The 20,852-nt window shown below is 43.5% G+C and overlaps 1 protein-coding gene across 3 annotated transcripts in view; it reads left to right on the top strand.

Annotated features, from left to right (window-relative positions):
- Nucleotides 1-696: 696 nt before the first annotated feature.
- Nucleotides 697-20,852, top strand: part of RAB11FIP3 (RAB11 family interacting protein 3) — a 55,514-nt gene continuing 35,358 nt past the window's right edge. For 2 of the 3 annotated variants that reach the window (XM_075179390.1, XM_075179389.1), the window contains exon 1: nucleotides 698-7,856. In XM_075179390.1, the coding sequence (XP_075035491.1) occupies nucleotides 1,170-7,856 (6,687 nt within the window). In that variant the 5' untranslated portion in view covers nucleotides 698-1,169. Of the gene's footprint in view, nucleotides 7,857-20,852 lie in introns of all 3 variants that reach the window. The other variant, XM_075179391.1, reaches the window with a different exon arrangement.

Below are 20,852 nucleotides of genomic sequence, written 5' to 3'. Positions count from 1 at the left end.
TCTGCTCCATGCACTTAAAGGGTTACTGCTGTTCTACAATCCTGGGTTTGGGGTTTCCGCCTCCATATGTATCATTAATCCCTCTCTCTCCCCATCTTTGGTAAGCTCACTTCTTTCCTTCCCTTATTGTATTAAGTCACTTTCCCCCCCTCCTTGGCTGCCATCCTGCATTCTCCTCCCCCAATTGTTAGTCTGCCCCCTTATTATACCACAGACCTTATCCTTATTAGTGTCCCTATTTATATCCATGCTCCTACAAGAAATGCACAATCCCCCATTTCATGTTACCCCCCCATCCCTTTTATTTTGTACCAGATGCACCGAGACTAGAACCCCCTCATTCTGTCACAGCACCCCATTTATTATCAACCCCATTTTAACCCCTTAAATTGACTGGATCACTCTCCTTTGTCTGTTAACCCCTTGATTCTGTATAAAACCCCCTTCCCTATCAACCCACCCCTCTATACCGAACCCCTTTGACTGCATCCACCCTCCCCCTCCTTATTTATTAGACCCCAGTGCCCTCCATGCTCTGACACCCCCATTCCTGTAGTAGTGGATCTGTAGGTGCTCCCCTTCTTCTCTCCAGCACCTCTGTGTCCATACATCACACCCACCGTCTGCTCATTCCTCTCCCCCATCATCAGACACCCCCCTCTTGCTCCTCCCTTTTCTCCCAGCCTCCCCTATCTCAGTATCCTGCAGTCTGTCGGATGGAGAGTCACTGGCTCCTCGGTTGTCGCCCGTTGGACACCCCCCAGTCAGTACCCGGGGCCCTCTAAGCACCGCTGTGATCCCTGCACCTGCCCGGCCGGTACAACGTTCTATTCCATTGTTTCCTGGCTCCGGGGTGTTTGCAGGTTCCAAAGCCCTGGATCTGCACCTTGCAGGGCACTGTAGACGCTGCAGCCTGGATTATTGCTCTGTTCCCAGAAGGATGCACCCCAGGACAGAGGAGGCAGGTGAGGGCCATTGGCAGTGACCCCCCTTTTGCAGTGGGAGGGGGACATCAGGACATCAGCAGAGGAGCTATTTATTTTTTATTTATTTTTTTGCAATAATGGAACATGTCAGAGACCACTGGATGAGGAGATGATGTGAGAGACGGATCGGAGACCACCCGAGCCTCATTACAGCTCCCCCGGACCTCCAGCCTGCAGGGACTGATGAGGATGGAAGGGGACCCTCATTTGACTGCCTGGGGTGTCATGAGGGGCAGTCTGGAAACGGAACATCTGAAGGGGCAGCAGGTGGGGCGAGCTATAGACCTTATCTCCCCCCAGCAGGTGGTAGGGGGCTATTTTCTGATGGGGTCGGAGGAGAAGGTCTGCGTCTCCCTGCAGCCCAGACTACAAATACCAGATGAGCAGGGTGAGTTCATGCCGGCTCCACACCCTCTGCTGTCCCAGTGTGATGAGTCCTTGCTAAGGCCTCCGGGGGCTGAGTATTGCCAGTCTCTGTGTGCTACTGACCCCTGGGCTGGGGAACAGAATGGTAAACTCACTCTATGTACTTTGAATTTATCCCAGGAGTCAGCACAAAATTCTTTGCCTCCTGTTTTTCTACCCCATATGTTTGATCACATGCCTCCTCTTATTAATGTACCATCTGATAATACCCACATGCCTCTGTGTCCAGCTCCCTTTAACCAAGAATCTGAGCATTATCTTGTTTCTGAAATGAATTTGCCCCACAGAGATCAGCAGTCCCCAGATTACCTGGTAGATGTCCATCGCTTGCTCCTTCCTGAACCCACTCTGACACATAAAACGGACCAGTTAGCTAATTTCTCCCTGGTATCTGCTTTAGATTCTCATCAGGTGCCTATGCCTATTAATAGTTTAACATCAGATTTAGACCAGATGCTGCAGTTTACTTGCACCATGCACCAAGGAAATGAATTTAAGCCCCTATCATTTGACTATTTACCACTTGCAATTGACCAAATTTGTCCTGAATCATGTCTGCCTCTTAAAATTGACCAACAATTTCTTTCTGAACCCTTTGTAGTCCCTGACTCTGTACGGTTGCCCCAATCTGAATCCTGTTTAGATCCTGACATTGCACAGTTGTCCCACACTGAAAACCACTTGGACCCTGACACTGTCCATTTTTCACAATCTGATATTTATTTCAACCCTTACGCTGATGATTTGCCTGAGGCCGAATCCTGCTTGGCCTATGACAATGAACATTTACCCAAGTCTGAATCTTTTATGGTACGTGCCACTGACCAGTTGCCCCAGTCTGAATCCTGTTTGCATTCCAACACTGATCAGTTTGCCCATTGTAAATCCTATTTGAACCCTGACCATGACCAGTTGCCCCAGTATGAATATTGTTTGGACCTCAATACAGACCATTTTACCAAGTGTTTGAGCACCAACCCTGAGAAGTCGCCCCATTCCGAGTCCTGTTTGGACCCAGACATTGACCACTTACCCCAGTCTAAATCCCATTTTGATCCTAGTTGTCAACAGCTCTTCCAGTCTAAATCCTATGTGGACCACAACAATGAGCAGTTGCCCCATTCTGAATCTCAGTTGAACCCTGACATTGAACAGGTAAAACAGTTTGAAACCCATTTGGAAAATAAACTTCCTCAGTCTGAATGCTGTTTGGATCCCAACACCGAGCGGTTGCCCCTCTCTGAGTCAAATTTGGACTCTGACAGTGAACAATTTACACAGCCCGAATCCCATTTTGACAATGAGGTGTCTCAGCTTGAATCCTGTTTGGACTCTGATCAGTTGGCCCATTCAGAATTCTCTGTGGACCCTCATAATGGCCATTTGCCCCAGTCTGATAACGATTTGAAACCCAAGACTGACCAGTTTATCAAGTGTGAATCCTGTTTGAACCCTGACCATGAGCCGTTGCACCATTCTGGATCTGATTTAGACTCTGACACTGACCACTTGTCCCAGTCTGAATCATGTTTGGATTCCAGCTTTGAACTGTTGTCTAACTGTAATTCTTGTTTGAACCCTGACTCTGTACAGATTCCCCAGTCTGAGTTGTGTTTGATTCTTGACAATGTCCAGTTGACCAAGACTGAGTTATGTGCAGTGCCCAGCACTGACCAGTTACCCAAAACTGAAGTATCTTTTGACCCAGAAGTCGAACAGTTGCCCCTGTCTGAATCCTTTATGGCTCATGATATTGACCAGTTGACGTTATTTCAACCCTTTGTTTTCTCCCTTGTTGACCAGTTGCCCTTTTCTGAACATTGTTTGGACTCTAATAATGATTTGTTGCCTCTGTCTGAATCCTCTGTGACACTTGTCACTGATAATTTGCCTTTGTCTGAATCAGACAAAGAACAGTTTCCTAAGTCTGAATTCTGTTTGAGTTCTGACACTCAACATTTGTCTTTATCTGATTCCCCCGAGGCTCCTGACACTGACAATTTGCCCAAGTCTGAATCCGTTATGGCCCATATTAATGATGAGTTGCCTCTATCTTCTGTGACCCAAATCACCGACCAGTTGGTTTTGTCTGAATTATATTTGGATCCTGATAATGACCGGTTGCCTGTATGTGAATCCTGTTTGGACCCTGACCAGTTTCCCAAGACTGAATCCTGTTTGGACCCTGACCAGTTTCCCAAGACTGAATCCTGTTTGGACCCTGACCAGTTTCCCAAGACTGAATCCTGTTTGGACCCTGACCAGTTTCCCAAGACTGAATCCTGTTTGGACCCTGACCAGTTGCCCAAGACTGAATCCTGTTTGGACCCTGACCAGTTGCCCAAGACTGAATCCTGTTTGGACCCTGACCAGTTGCCCAAGACTGAATCCTGTTTGGACCCTTGTAATGACCAGTTGCCCAAGACTGAATCCTGTTTGGACCCTTGTAATGACCAGTTGCCCCAGTCTGAATCCTGTGTGGACCCTTATAATGACCAGTTGCCCCAGTCTGAATCCTGTGTGGACCCTTATAATGACCAGTTGCCCCAGTCTGAATCCTGTTTGGACCCTTATAATGACCAGTTGCCCCAGTCTGAATCCTGTTTGGACCCTTATAATGACCAGTTGCCCCAGTCTGAATCCTGTTTGGACCCTTATAATGACCAGTTGCCCCAGTCTGAATCCTGTTTGGACCCTTATAATGACCAGTTGCCCCAGTCTGAATCCTGTTTGGACCCTTATAATGACCAGTTGCCCCAGTCTGAATCCTGTTTGGACCCTTATAATGACCAGTTGCCCCAGTCTGAATCCTGTTTGGACCCTTATAATGACCAGTTGCCCCAGTCTGAATCCTGTGTGGACCCTTATAATGACCAGTTGCCCCAGTCTGAATCCTGTGTGGACCCTTATAATGACCAGTTGCTCCAGTCTGAATCCTTTTTGGACCCCGACAGTGGCCAGTTGCCCCAGTCTGAATCCCATTTTGATCCTAGCTCTCAACAGCTCTTCCAGTCTGAATCCTATGTGAACCACAACAATGAGCAATTGTCCCATTCTGAATCTCAATTGAACCCTTACATTGATCAGGAAAAACAGATTGAATCCCATTTTGTAAATGAACTGCCTCAGTCTGAATGCTGTTTGGATCCGAACACTGTGCAGTTGCCCCACTCTGAGTCAAATTTGGACTCTGACATTGAACAGTGTACATATTCTGAATCCCATTTTGACAATGAGGTGTCTCCGCTTGAATCCTGTTTGGACCCCGACAGTAGCCAGTTGCCCAAGACTGAATCATGTTTGAACCTCAACAGTGAACATTTGACCCAGTCTGAATCGTGTTTGGACCTATACCAGTTTCCCCAGTTTGAATCGTGTTTGGAACCTGACCAGTTTCCCCAGTCTGAATCGTGTTTGGACCCTGACCAGTTTCCCCAGTCTGAATCGTGTTTGGACCCTGACCAGTTTCCCCAGTCTGAATCGTGTTTGGACCCTGACCAGTTTCCCCAGTCTGAATCGTGTTTGGACCCTGACCAGTTTCCCCAGTCTGAATCGTGTTTGGACCCTGACCAGTTTCCCCAGTCTGAATCGTGTATGGACCCTGACCAGTTTCCCCAGTCTGAATCGTGTTTGGACCCTGACCAGTTTCCCCAGTCTGAATCGTGTATGGACCCTGACCAGTTTCCCCAGTCTGAATCGTGTTTGGACCCTGACCAGTTTCCCCAGTCTGAATCGTGTTTGGACCCTGACCAGTTTCCCCAGTCTGAATCGTGTTTGGACCCTGACCTGTTTCCCCAGTCTGAATCGTGTTTGGACCCTGACCTGTTTCCCCAGCCTGAATCGTGTTTGGACCCTGACCTGTTGCCCCAGTCTGAATCGTGTTTGGACCCTGACCTGTTGCCCCAGTCTGAATCGTGTTTGGACCCTGACCTGTTTCCCCAGTCTGAATCGTGTTTGGACCCTGACCAGTTTCCCCAGTCTGAATCGTGTTTGGACCCTGACCAGTTTCCCCAGTCTGAATCGTGTTTGGACCCTGACCTGTTGCCCCAGTCTGAATCGTGTTTGGACCCTGACCTGTTGCCCCAGTCTGAATCTTTTTTGTCTGACACTGGCCAGCATCTGCCAGAATGCTCTGTGGTACCCCACATTGACCAGTTGACCCAGTTGGAAATTGATTTCGCTCATGACATTAACCATTTGCCTCTGTCAGAAACTCTTTTGGATCCCAATACTGAGCATTTGTCCCTGTCTGATTCTTATTCAGCACATGACTCTGACATATTCCCACTTGGTGAATCCTCTGTAGGCCCTGACACTGATTATTTAAACTTATCTGAATTTTATTTGGCCAATGACCCTGACCAGCCACATCTGTCTGAAAAATCTGTTCCTACCGAAAAAGATAATTTGCTCTTAACGGATTCCTGTATGCTCCACAAAACTGGCCAGATACCTTTGTGTGAATCCTACATATCACTGAACACCGACCCTTTGCCCATCTCTAAATCCTTTGTAGCACTCAACACTGACCATTTGCCCCTGTCCGAATCTTTTGTGGTGCCCACTTCTTCCCAATTGCCCTTGTTTGAATCATCCTATGTGGTACCCAACACTGATCAGTTGTCATTGTCTGAATTATCTATAACACCCACTATTAACCATCTGCCCCTATCTGAGTCCTCTGTGGCACCCAACACTGACCGGTTTCCTTCTTCTGAATCATTTTCTGCAACACCTAACTGGTTTGCCTCCTCTGAACCATCCTCTGTGGCACCCAGCCCTGTCGAGTTGCCAGAGTCTAAATCCTCATTTGTTTCTGATGCTGACCAGTCTGAATCATATCTAGAATTGTTTGACTGTCTTTCAAATAGCAGTCAAACATCCCAGTCTAACACCAAACTTCCCAATAAACCTCTAGAAGAATCCCAGTTGACTTGGGATTGGACACTAAACTTGGACCAAATGGACCTTCCTTGTGTGACTCTAGATTGTGAGTCTGACCTGTGTTTGAATTTACCTCCAGGCAACTCTAGGAATCAAGTTAATGAAATTGATGACAGTTTTTCAATATTTTGTTTAGATACGCCCCCAGACTCTACCAAAATGTCCCCAGAAACGGACCAATTTACCCTTTCCGGTGATTTATTGTCCCTTTGTGATATTTTCTCACATTTACAAGCTGATGAGTTAGTATACCCACAAAAGGACAGTGAACAGCTTTGTTGCAAAGTAGATATATTATCTCAATCCATAATGGACAACGGTTTTAGGACAGAACAATTGCCTTTCATTGAGGAAGAAGCAGCCTATTCCCAACAACACAAGTCCTACCCTATAACTGCCCAGTCACCCGTTATCATTTCTAGTGGTCAAAAAGACTTTAACAGCGAAGGTGAACCATTATCTGATAACCTATCAAATATGGGCTTTGAAGCTAAGCCACCTTCTGAAAGTAGTTTAAAATGCCATATTCCCTGTTCCCTTCATGGTGCCAACTCTCAGATTGACCACTGCCCCCTCAGTCCTGAAACTGACCAATCCAACTTCTATTGCTTGAATTTATTGTTTGAACCTGACTGGTTACAGCAGGAAACAGAAAGCTTGCCTACCAGTCCAAGCATTGGGCCATCTTACTCCAGTCCGTCCTTCGAAAGTGTGACCTTTGCTAATGTTACTAGCCCATTGCCTCATTGTGACACGTCACAGTCTTGTTCACAATCACAAGTTTACAAAATGGAGTCACCTCTTGAAAAGGAAGAAACATCTCCTCCTAGTTTTGATGACTCTTTCTTGCCTCCATCTGAAATGGGTTCATCTTCATTAGGATTGCTTGGTGAAACCGCACAGTTACAAGTGATTGTAGCACAAGACCCCTTGGATTTATTGAATGACTCTGCTGAAAACATACCACTTGAGATGAGTAAGTCACCTCTCCCTGAAACGAACACTCCCTTCCAAATCGTGGAATTGCCGCCATGCGATGTAAAAGAAAAACAGATTTTGCTCAACTCAAACTCTTGCTCAACTTCTTCCAACCTCGGCCAGTTGACCACAGCTTGTTCAGACTCTTCTTTTGAATTGCCTCCAAGTGGCATACCTTATGGACCGCCTCAGTCAAACTCCAGTTTTGGGACCACGCCTTTGCCTCAATGTATCGCCACTGCTGATTTGCCATTGACTCGTACAGGTTCACCATTGGAAAGTGTCCAGCTGTTGTCATGTGGCCTCCACCAGCCTGCCGACTCACAGGATTCGGCTTCTGCTCCCATGTCGTTTAGGGAGTGCGACCCACTTTTGGGATTTTCTCTGGACAACAGCACTCCTTGTTCTGGGGATGAGCTGGCCCGTCTCCGAGCTGTATTTGAAGCTCTGGACAGAGATAAAGATGGCTTTGTGAAAATGGAAGACTTTGTGCAGTTTGCTACCGTGTACGGAGCGGAGCAGGTAAGGAAAAACCCTAATGTTAAAATTAGATCTAAATTTCTTGTGCTGGAAATGTGCATACTGGTGGAACAGCTGAATTTAATATATTTTTTTCCTCACAAAAGTCCAGCAATTTTCCAGATTAGAAAATGGGTGAAAATTAGCAGTGGGAAGGTGGTGAAATCAAAACTTGTGCTTTGCTGGATATTGTGATACAGGTGCAGAGCTTAGAATAGGGCAGGTATGTAACATGTACAGTCCTACATCAAACCTTTCCCTTCTTGGTCTTCTTGGATTCATTAATAGAGGACCTGAATGAACAGAACCTGTGTTTGATACAGTCAAACATCGCATTAGTTAAATATATTGGGTATATTGCACAGGATGCAAATTACGGCCTTGTTATTCTGGTACTAAGATAGGCAACTGTGTAGGTACAACTGAAAGAGTGTTGTGTAAAAGGGGACAATATCTTTAACAGAATTGATTTGTAGATCCAGGCTTCTCTCTTATTTTGGCCATTACATATTTTATTTTGTTCTATGTCCCCCATAAACTGCTGTATTTTTCTTTAAAGGGTGTTTCACCTTCTGTTTTCACTCTTCGAGCCTTAACCTGCGGCCCCTGCGGTCATATTTGTTTGATATAGCTTGTAAACTGTAATGTTATTACAGATAGGTGTCTCTCTCTCTTTGATTAAATGTATTGTTTCAACATATTGCAGAGATTAAAGGTAATGTGGAGTTTATATGTTCTCCCCGTGTTTTCGTAACTTTCCCCCCACACTCCAAAAACATACTAGTCGGTTATTGGCTGCTGACAAAATTAACCCTGGTCTGTGTGTGTGTGTGCGGCCATTTTGAAGGCCATGCGGCCACTGAAGTGTACCAGATTGTCTATCGCTGTTTGAGAAACACATCTCACCGCTATGTGATGCTGTGGAGCACTGTGGCTCCTTTAAATCAATATTAATAATAATCCCCCTAACATGGCAACATACTGTAGAGGAGTGAAGGATACATGGCGGACATGTTTAGTTAAGTAACATCAGTTATTTCACTTAAACTATGCAGTGCTGCAATACACAACCTTTGACATAATATAAATTATATTATGTCAAATAGTGTAGTTACATACTCCTTAAACACACACATATCATATCAACAATCCCATAATATGTACCTGCTGCATTATATACAGCAATATCATGTATTACAATGTTTAAACAAGTAAAATAGGTTTTATATTATTTGTCTTTACTTTGTTTTGTTTGTGCTGGGATAGATTTTATCCATAATGATGCAGATTAATCAGCTGGATTGTCAATTGTCTGTCCCAGAAATATAATTGTATGAATGTTGCCCGGCATGATTGCCAAGCAGCTAATATCCACTACAGTAATCCATTATCAACGCTTTTCAAATAGTAATTTGCTTTGCAATAAACTGCAGAATTCAGTGCTACTATTCTGAGCATAATAAAATGTAAATAATCCCAACAGACATGGAGAATTTAGGGGTGTTTTGCTAAAGCATGTAACTTTTGGTGGCTTGAAGGATCAAGGGATGAGATAATCTTGGTGTACTTTTAAAATTATTTTATTATAATTGTAATTATAAAGTTTTTAAAAAAAAAAAAAAATGCATAAAGGTTGATTTCAGTACCATATTAAGCAGAAATGCACATACAAGCTCATTGCATGAGGCTCCCGCTTCACTTTCTGGATAATTATGAATAGGATAATTTTTTCTTTTTTAATAATTTGGTGTAATTTTAGATGCATTTACATTGGTGTGATTTACATTATGTGGAAATCTCCCAAGTCCAGAACATTCTAGAAGATAATAGATCCCATATCTGTAGATCACTGTGCTGCCACTGGAAGTTTGACAACTACATAAACTTCAATTTGTTAGTAAGTCTTGAAGTTATTAGGACTTCCTAATTGTAAAAAGAAGGGGGACACACAGACAGACACAGAGACACTCGCAGTCAGTGACACACACCCTTATTCTGTGTGCAGGACCATCTCACTGGCCAGGTATCCTGAGGAAAACCGTGGGGAGAAGAAAATGCTGAAGAGCAGCCATGTTCTTGTAGCACACCTCCTCCTGGTACATAAATTTTATTTATCAGGGCTTGTGCTACAAGAGAATGGCCGCTGCTCTCACATAAATGGACCTAGTTGTGAAATGACTACATCTGTGTGCAGGAGAGTGGTGGCCATTTTCTTGTAGCACACATTTTGTCAGTTCGGGGATCTGGGAGGTTATCTTCTATGGTTTAACATAGCTTTGCAGTGTGCGCAGAAATACGCTTGAGGATGATTTTGAAGAGTGCCTGGGCTTTGTAAGGCGTCATAGAGGCCTGTGCAGACATTAATGCGATCACTGGTATGGATGTTGATTGACAAGTGCTCAAGCTAAGGAGGCCAACCAAATTTTGGGTGATGGAGCAGGTGCAGAGTAGAGATGTTCAAATTTGTTTCAAAGTGGTTCTTGAATCAGTTACTGGAATTGGCTATGAAGTTCGAAAATTTACGATTAATTCTTAGGGGCATATTCAATTGTCGGCGGAAACGCCGGAAATCTCGTGGTCCGCGCATTATTACCGTTATTACGGTAATAGTGCTCGGAAAAAACGTTAAGGTAGTTTTCTCGCTGGATTTCAGCTCGCAGCTCCCTGAAATCCAGCTAACTATGTAATAACGGTAATAGTTTTTACGCGCCGCGGGAACCAGACAATTGAATATGCCCCTTAAGCTTTAGAGTAAAAAAATTGAGCTAAGTTCGAGTTAGGGGAACAGGCTGGTTCAAATGGAAAAAAATAGTAAAAATACTATAAAATGTAGCCATATAAGTTTAAAAAGGCTACATTTTATAATTTGGTTTAAATTCTTTCGTTTTAACTGCGATTTTGTCCCAAACTGAATCTGCCTAAAAAATTAGTTGTACTAGAAACAAGTTTGATGTCTTTGACGCAGCCAAATTTTATTGAATTACAAACCGGTTTGAATAAGGCCATTTCACACCGGACCTGTACATGTCCTGTGTATATTTACTCAATTCAAATGTCCCTTAACTTTGATAGTTGTTTTCTAGAATACTTTCATGCTTTGTGCTGTAGACCGTCTTTTGCGATGTCAGCTGTCCCTAACATTCACACAGCGTGCTATTGAAGCCAGGCTTTCTATTATAAACACTACCAGGTCACTTCACAAATAATGAATGACCTATTGATCCTGATTGTGAAGGTTCTCATGGACGATTTTGGGAAAGGGCCGGGTTGTCAGCCCTGCTTCACAGCCATGAAAGTCAGTCTAGATCACGTTGCATGATTGTCACTCTGCAGGAATGGCTGTCATGTCAGGATTGATCTGTAGCCCTTCAAACAATGGAGGAGCAGGGGCTAACCGGCAAATTTTAGCCCGGGGGCAAGACTTGGATCAGCAGCCTATTATGAACATTTTAAAGGAAACAATGCAGCTAGCCCAGTGACTCAACCCAAGGTAGCCTACTTTGGGACCTCCGTAGCCCGGCCAGCCCCCGGGGAGGAGTGAATGTCTACCTGTGGTGGCAATTTCTATAGAACCTTTGCCTATGGGGAAGACTGTTGCAAGAAAACAAGGAGCCCCAAAGTTTATCTTCTGCATTGCATTTCAGGCAATGTACCCTATAAGTAATAGGCAGCCAGTGTGGAGATGTAAGTTTCCTCTTAGACTGTGGGAACGAACATCAGACATCTCAGGAATCTAACACAAGTCCTGAAAGATTTGTGTATTCAATGAACACTTAAAAGATTGAAATCTCCAGAAGAGCTGTGTACTAAAGCTAATTTTAGTTTTACTCCTTTTTCCTCCAAGAGGTCATGTTTCCTCCACTAAAACAATATTTACTTCCTTCTCTGTGTGGCTTAGGACTCCTGTGTCTCTCCAGCATGACATGGTATGCTGGGACTTGTAGTTCCACAACAGCTAGGGAGATGCACAGGTTGCCTGAGCCTGATTAAATTGTACAGATGGAAGTATGGTGTGATACGCACTAGGGTATATTGCACTGTGGTGAGATGCAGTGTTAGATTTTCTGTCTGACTGAAGACAATGGGACAGATATTTGTCTTCCTGCCTACACAGGTGAATGAGTCACAAACACGTTGCCTAATGGTTCTAAAATAAACATTTTGTGCTTGGCAATAAACCTTTCTCATTCTACTTGGACAAAGGCTTTTGCCAGGTGTGTAATGTTGAGGGAGGTCACAGTTTTTTTTCAATGCAAAATCTTGTGGGTTACGTTAATGTTATTGGCGTTTATTTTTTTTGTTTTACCTCTTTTATGTGTGAAAGACAGTTTGTTTTCCTCATGAGGGAATGCTGTTTGTTTTGTATTCTCCTGTATAAAGAGGCTTTTTTTTGGGTTTAAGTGCTGCCTTTGTTGACCCCGAAATGAAAATATGAAAGGTTAGTTAAACAGACACCAGCAGCTTTATGGAGGAAAAAATTGTGTATACACTTTATTTCACATCCTTTGAAGCACAATAAACTAACATATTGTTGGCCTGTGTGTTTGTTTTTTTCCTGCTCTATATACTGTATGTTAAAAACTCAAGGAATTGTGATGAAAAATGTATATTGTGTCCTTGCACTAGGGGGGTACTAATCATACTGGCATTTTGAGGGCATTTCCCCACAAGCAAATTCTAGCTTGGTCCTTGTTAAGGCGAACACAGCTTGAAAGGATCTGATCAGAGCTATCACTATCATCATCATCACCATATATATATATATATATATATATATATATATATATATATATATATATATATATATATATATATATATATATATAGCGCCACTGATTCCGCAGCGCTGTACAGAGAACTCGTTCACATCAGTCCCTGCCCCATTGGAGCTTACAGTCTAAATTCCCTAACATACACACACAGAGAGAGAGAGAGAGACTAGGGTCAATTTTTAATAGCAGCCAATTAACCTACTAGTATGTTTATGGAGTGTGGGAGGAAACCAGAGCACCCGGAGGAACCCCACGCAAACACGGGGAGAACATACAAACTCCTCACAGATAAGGCCATGGTCGGCAACTGAACTCCTGACTCCAGCGCTGTGAGGCAGAAGTGCTAACCACTGAGCCACCGTGCTGCCCTATGGTAAACTAGCTGATCCTCATTTACACAGTGCTCTCTGCTGAACCACAAACACCTAGTTTTGCACTGGTCTTGCAGGATGGTCCCACAGTTCACACAAATGTGCACACTTTCCTCAGCTCTTGGAGGGTACGTCTGCAAACTAGAAGTGCGCCGATGGATTGTTACCAGTGCTCCTGCGCAATACAGTGCAAGGAACAACCTCTCTCGCCTAGCTCCTCCCTCTGCTTGCACATACTTCTCCTCCACAAATGTCAAAAATAATCTTGCCCTGTAAGCCTATGGAGGAAATCAAGGAGCAAAAATCTATTTTGATCAATCAAAAATATTAAGGGTCATTGGCATAAATGGGGGGGGGAAGGGTCCATGTGCAGGGACAGTTCCGCCTTTTTTTTTATTGGCTTGTAAAAGGCCTTAATGTTTACACCATCTTGGCGGTTCAGGACTCGTCTCCAGTTACACTTCTGTGAGAAAACACATTTACAGACGCACTTTGACACAGTACTTAAGTTTCCCTCTCCCTTCCTTGCAAATTTTCAGGTGTATCCACAAACCCACAAAGCTAGGCATAGTTTGATTTTCCGTGAAGTGGGCACATTAAATGTGCTAGAGGACCTAGTAAATGTTCTGCGTTCATAAAGAAACATTGCAAGTCCGCCATGATGTGATGTGATAACCATGCTCCCTGCAGACCCTGATGCCAGTGTTTTTTCCAGGACATGTCCCCCTTTTTTTTTCCAACCAAGAACTTTAACTTACATTGTTTATTTCCCCATTACTTAAACTCACCTGAACTAACAGAATAAGTGGGAAAAAATCCATAAAACTATTTATTTGGGATGTAAGAAGTGGCATGGGGTAGATTGTATGACCTGAGTAGGTCAGATGGGTGTCCCTTTGGGTACTCTGGTGGTGAAGGACGGCCATCTTGTTGGAGCCTCTATGGACACCCTGACCAAGGTAGGGCTGATAGCTGTGGTTTGGCCTTGTCTCATTTGCGTCCACTTCAACCTCTTGATAATGTGTTACTGGAGAGGGTAAAATACAATGAAAATAAATTACTCCAGTACCCGAATCTGTATTTTGAAATGAAGAAAAGAAAAACAGAGCTTAAACCACTAAGGTGAATCCTCCATGTAGCTTTAAGATGGTGAAATGTCATTTGTATTTAGTCATATACTGGTTTACAGAGAAGTGGTTGAGTTCGTTTGCGTGAATTAGTTTGAAAGGATCTGTAACTTGGCTGGTGCACGACTCTTGTGGGACATGTGCTAAATCACTACCTTTTTCCCTCGGGTATCAGTGTTGCGTGTGTAATGCCCAGAGGGATTATGGGAGGTAATGAATCTCCACTGGGAGAAGATCTGATTACCACGCTATTGTGTGGCTGCACACACACTGGTGTCATGCAACCCAGCACTATGGAGCCGGCGGGAGGGGGGGTGATGTGTACAGTCATGTGACCATTAAGGGATAACAATGGGTCTGTTAATGTCATCATCCATTGTTAGAAATGACACTGTCCGCCACTGCATCAGCAGCCAGAGATACTGTGTAATGTGCAATACGCACATCTGTGGTCTGTTGCCCATTTTAAAACTGGCACTGGTGTGTGTATATATATATATATATATATATATAGCGCGTCACTGATTCCGCAGCGCTGTACAGAGAACTCATTCACATCAGTCCCTGTCCCATTGGAGCTTACAGTCTAAATTCCCTAACATACACATACACAAACAGAGACTAGGGTCAATTTTGATAGCAGCCAATTAACCTACTAGTATGTTTTTGTAGTGTGGGAGGAAACCAGAGCACCTGGAGGAAACCCACGCAAACACAGGGATCAAAATACAAGCTCTTAAAAAAATAAATAAAAAAAATAAAAAAAAATGTTTAATGCTGAACTTGTCATTCTGGAAAGGAAAACAAGAATTGAATAATTACATGTTGAAGTGTAAATAGTGTAATAGGCACAGAAATAAAATATGGAAACTATAGAAAGTACGGAATGCCCCAGATTTAGTTGATAAATAAAGGAGAATGGCCAGATCGGTGTTATGGACGTATTATATGTCCTCTTGTGGGGGATGTCATCTGAGTTTTTTTTCTTTACATTTTTTTTTTTAATACCTTTTTCAAGGAACAAAACTTTAAACCAAAACAAGGAAACTCATGAAAACAAAATACTGAAATGCCAAAGTGATTTATAGCACAAGGTGATGAGGGACACGTTCCTAAGACACTTCACGTTCCAATTTTACGACAAGTTTTATCTGAGCTACGCTATACATAATAGTATAGTTTTTGTTTCTATTGTGTTATTTCGGTCTACTCTTTTTGATAAATGAGTGATAATAAATTATTTCTGGCCAAGTAATAGAACTATATTCCAGTGCATCTGGAGATGTGTGTGTAGAGACGAGAGTCTGCAGTGCTGGTTCAGCAAATGTGACATAACTGCTCTCAGTACTTAGGAAAGCTGGGATTACCGCACCATTATAAATTATCGGGAAGAGTAATCCGAGAGCAGGTTATTTAACTTTTGCGGTCCCCCCTACTGCGGAGTGGGATGGAAGCTTATTAATGATGAGCACGGCTGGATGCCACAAGAATTAATAGAAGGCTTCCAGGTACGTTGGTACAGGTAATCTGCGGGACAAGGCTATGCTTGCCCTCTTGATCTGTAACAAGTTTTTTTTAAAAATGTGCTGGTTTTTCTTAGTAGTGCAGAATATTTATGTTTTCTACACCAATTACCATCATAGGTAGCTGCTGGTCGAAGTAGGAGTGAGCAGAGACTAGCGTTCTGGAGACTGTAAGTGCAAGACTTTGCTAAACTCCTTGTTAGTCCATAATTATGGCCAGCACAGGGGCGTAGTGGTTACCACTTCTGTCTTACAGCACTGGGGTCATGAGTTCATTCCTGACCATAACCCTATCTGTGAGGAGTTTGTATGTTCTCCCCGTGTTTGCGTGGGTTTCCTCCGGGTGCTCAGGTTTCCTCCCACACTCCAAAAACATACTGGTAGGTTAATTGGCTGCTATTAAATTGACCCTAGTCTGTGTCTTTCTGTCTGTGTGTGTGTCTGTGTGTGTTAGGGAATTTAGACTGTAAGCCCTAATGGGGCAGGGACTGATGTGAGTGAGTTCTCTGCACAGCGCTGCGGAATTAGTGGTGCTATATAAATAAATGGTGATGATGATGAATATGTTTGGAACTCCTCCCAGTGCGTTTTCTCCGTGGTGATAAATTAACAACAACTGCAGTTTGCTTGAGAACTTGGACCTGACGGGCTATTGAATACGATAATATTGTGGAATTTATTGTGTACTCGTAGGGGGGTATTCAATTGTTCCTCCAGCCGCCGGAAAAACGAGCGCGTTAAAACTATTACCGTTTATACGGTAATATTGTGTGCAAAAACCGTTAATACGGTAGTTTACTCGCTGGAGCTGCGAGATGAAATTCAGCGAGTAATTACCGTATAAACGGTAATAGTTTTAGAGCGCTCGTTTTTCCGGCGGCCGGAGGAACAATTGAATACGCCCCGTAGAGTTCTAACATTTGTAATATTTTTAGAGATATTTAATCTGCAGTATCGGTTCTTTTATTTTATTTGCTGTGGGGTTTTGATTTAAACCTCTGCGTTTTTACATTTTGTGGAGTATTTTACCCCTGATAATGTTTTTGTATCATATATTCAATTTTATGGGAATGTAATAAAATGATTTTATATTTGCAATTAGCTTGGATGAAGCCTTTTTATATAAATTGATCATTAATCACCATGTAGGTCTTCCCCTCTGCGCTGTGTGGACTTTTTCTTTTGTGGTATATCATATACAGGGGAGACTGACACTATCCCTAACACAGCTGCATTGGGAAGTTCCACAGGGTGTTCTAAAGAAAATCCCCCAGCACACTGCTATAACCAGCAAAGGAGCTGCTATTTCTGTTTGTACATAAAAATGCAGAAATCTCAGTTGCACACATTTGCAAATCTCTGATAAGCCACCCGCCACTTCACGGCGCTTCTACTAATAGGGTGGTCCTAACTCTAAACAATGGGAGTCCCTATTTTTGGGCCATACATATGTTTTTAAATTAAGAGCTAACTTACCAAGAGGTACCCCAAACTCCTCCAAATGGCAATATGGTGCCAGCACTACCCAGCAGCTACTAACACCAAAGGATGCCTCTCAAACAAACAATACAGAAGTGGAAGTTGCTCAATCAATTTATAGGTGCTTGAAAGGCCGGGGTTATCCTGAAGGGAACAAACACAGAGCAGTAGCACTGTACGTCTAACTGGGCTAAGGCTAAAGTGAGAAGCTTCACCCATTTGAGGTACACTGAGATAACAAAAACGTGATCTATATCCTATTGCCATATAGTAACCATTTTCTTCCAAGATCCTTCACTTGTATAATCAAATGACATAACAAGCCCACCCATATGTTCCACTAAACGCTTCCCCTATACAGCATGAACCTGCCCCCCCCAAACGTACTTGACTCATGAACCTTTGGTGATATTGGAGGAACAGTTGACTCAAGAGTCCGTATTGTAGAACATTTCACTTACAGCCATTGCTGGTCTTATGGTCATAGTGATCCGCTAACAGGTACAGAGTGACACTAAGTGTATAAGTAAGGCATGACGTCACTTGCATCCAAAATAATATGTTTTTTAGCCCATTAGTCTTTAATGTTTACATTTGTATTTTTACCTCCAGTATAGGCAGGGCCGGTGGAATATGGTAAACTTGGTAAGAGCTCTAGGAGGGCACCCCACCAGCTGCCTATATGACGTGGGCATTGTACTAATTTATATACCGAGTCCCTGCTCTGTGGACAACAACAGGTATTGGAACAATCGCTGGCGGTATGGGGGTAGCGGCACATGCTCAGTGAAGCCATTTCTGCGCATGCGGTATAGAGTGCCATAGAGGCTTCTCAGTGCATGCTTCATCTACGGGCAAGGGCGCCGCCGGTGCTCCTTGCACCGGTCCTAGACATAGGCAATTAGTTTTTGAGTGCTACTTCCTTCCTTATCTGCAAATTAAGCACTATCTACACAGTATATAAATAACTGTCAATAAATAAATAAGAATGACTGTACGGGAAAAGCCAATGACTCTCCACATTTTACATGCTGGTCTTACATAGTCAGCTGGGTAATGTGCTATGTTTATACTTCCTCATTTTCTAGTAATAACATTTCTTTGTGCTAGACACACATGCACAGAGTCTGGTAACCAAACGTTTCTGCATCTGAATTCCATTGCGGTTGTCACCATGTCTGGGGAAAAATGTACCGTACAGCTGTTATAGATCTGCACAGACTCACTGCTTCTCCTGGTGGAGTGGGACAATGTGCTGTATCCCCTGGCAACCGATCACAGTCTACAGTCACTGTTCTAACACTGCTTTCGTGTTTTATAAATGCTCCCTATAGACCATCTAGGACAAGTGGTGCCACATCCTTGGAAGGCATAAGAAAGATATTGTATTACTTTTTAATTCCTATATATTCTATATGACCTTAGAAATTAAGAAACTGCCAGGGAATATATATATACCTAATTATACGGTTTATCATATGGCATTAATCCTGATTCCTGACACATTCTGTGATAAATTACAGCACTCTTAGTGATTGTGATATCTGCAATCTTAATACACAATTCTTATTACTTTCTCATCTTTCTTTTATCTTAGAAAAAAAAAATTCAGAACACGACTTTACTAAATTGATGTGAAGTGCTAAATAACTCTATTCTTAATAATGAAATAAAATATGGAAACATTTTTTATAACAATTAATAATACTATTATTGTAAAATTCAGATTTTTCTCTCTCTCTCTCTCTCTCTTTTATTTCTATTTTATTTCATTTTACTGTCCGGTAATTTGGTGCATATGAGGGGTTCTGATTGAGTTTGTAATACATTCTGTTACTTGTAAAAGAAGCCAAAGACTGTGTGTTAGCGCAGTTCAGATGTTAAGACACAGCGCGTTTCACCTGAGATTTCTATGCTAGATAGCGGTGACCTGATAAGGAGCAGACAAGCTGCTATCACACAGGAGGTGCTCACATCTAGCTGGTTACCAGAGCCCCGTCTCTTGCTGACTGTGTTGCTAGGCTGCAGCGCTGTGTGGGATAAAGACACTGATTTTTAATGCACGTATCCCTGACAGGACTAGGTCAATGACAAAGCGCTTGACTCATCAATACATCACTAATTTCCTTATAGCTGCGACAGGCTTGATATTTCGTCTGTTTGCACTGTGAATTTTCCTGTTCCACCATTATCCTGTCTAACGATAAACCCATATTCACTACAGACAGACATGTTTTAAAGAACGAGTAAAGCCAGTACTTGACGTATAGCAACAGATTTGTGTTACTGAGCTGAGTAATATGCATGAAATAACTGGAGTGTTTATACTAAATATGTCCACCATGCGCTCTCTCTCTCACTGTCGCGCTCTCTGCTCTCTCTTGCGCGCTCTCTGCTCTCTCTTGCGCGCTCTCTGCTCTCTCTCTTGCGCGCTCTCTGCTCTCTCTCTTGCGCGCTCTCTGCTCTCTCTCTTGCGCGCTCTCTGCTCTCTCTCTCTTGCGCGCTCTCTGCTCTCTCTCTCTTGCGCGCTCTCTGCTCTCTCTCTCTTGCGCGCTCTCTGCTCTCTCTCTCTTGCGCGCTCTCTGCTCTCTCTCTCTTGCGCGCTCTCTGCTCTCTCTTGCGCGCTCTCTGCTCTCTCTCTCTTGCGCGCGCTCTCTGCTCTCTCTCTCTTGCGCGCGCTCTCTGCTCTCTCTCTCTTGCGCGCGCTCTCTGCTCTCTCTCTTGCGCGCGCTCTCTGCTCTCTCTCTCGCGCGCTCTCTCTGCTCTCTCTCTCTTGCGCGCTCTCTCTGCTCTCTCTTGCGCGCTCTCTGCTCTCGCTCTCTCTGCTCTCGCTCTTTTGCACGCTCTCTGCTCTCTTGCGCGCTCTCTGCGCGCTCTCTCTGCTCTCTCTCTCTTGCGCGCTCTCTCTCTCGCGCGCTCTCTCTGCTCTCTCTCTCTTGCGCGCTCTCTCTGCTTTCTCTCTCTCGTGCGCTCTCTCTGCTTTCTCTCTCTCGTGCGCTCTCTCTGCTTTCTCTCTCTCTCTCGCACGCTCTCTCTCTCTCTTATGCGCTCTCTCTGCTCTCTCTCTCTCTCTTGCGAGCTCTCTCTGCTCTCTCGCTTGTTCTATGCTCTCTCTCTGCTCGCTCGCTCTCTACTCACAGGCTGCCATGTTAAGTGGGAGGTGCCCCTGAGTTTGAGTGATTGCAGAATTAACTTTTTGACCTGTATAGATCCCATCAGGACACTGTCCTTTTAGATGTGGGAGAAGCTTCAATTGTCAGTAATGGAGGTAATAATTTAGCTTTTTAGCAGAGCTGTAATGACAAGTCAGGGTAACCCTGAACAATTTATTCTGCCTTCATGGGTCATATCTGAAAACTTCAAATTTGGGAGTTAGTTGTCCTTTTAAAAGGCACCTATTGTATTGGGAAAAAAAAGCATTTTGCAGGTTGAATCAATATTCACAGAATGTAGTGCTAAGGCCATGACTGATGTACAATGTCTGCGTTCACCTGTCACCTACACAACATATTATGGGTTGGAGGAATATTTTAGGAGAATGCAGGCTTTTGATTGGCTAGGAGCCAGTGACATCACTAAGGTGCAAGGCATCCAGCACAAACATCATGGCAGAACGACCAATCCATGTGTATACTGAGTTTTGGGTATATAGTTAATATTTTTCCATAAGGTGACAATCATTGTAGTAGTGCTTTGATGTTATGCTAGGAGTGACGTCATTGCAGAC

Source organism: Mixophyes fleayi, chromosome 7 (genome assembly GCF_038048845.1).
Source record: "Mixophyes fleayi isolate aMixFle1 chromosome 7, aMixFle1.hap1, whole genome shotgun sequence".
Taxonomy (NCBI): Eukaryota; Metazoa; Chordata; class Amphibia; order Anura; family Limnodynastidae; genus Mixophyes; species Mixophyes fleayi.
The sequence above is the reverse complement of the archived record's forward strand: the minus strand, read 5'-3'. Positions and strand labels throughout refer to the sequence as shown.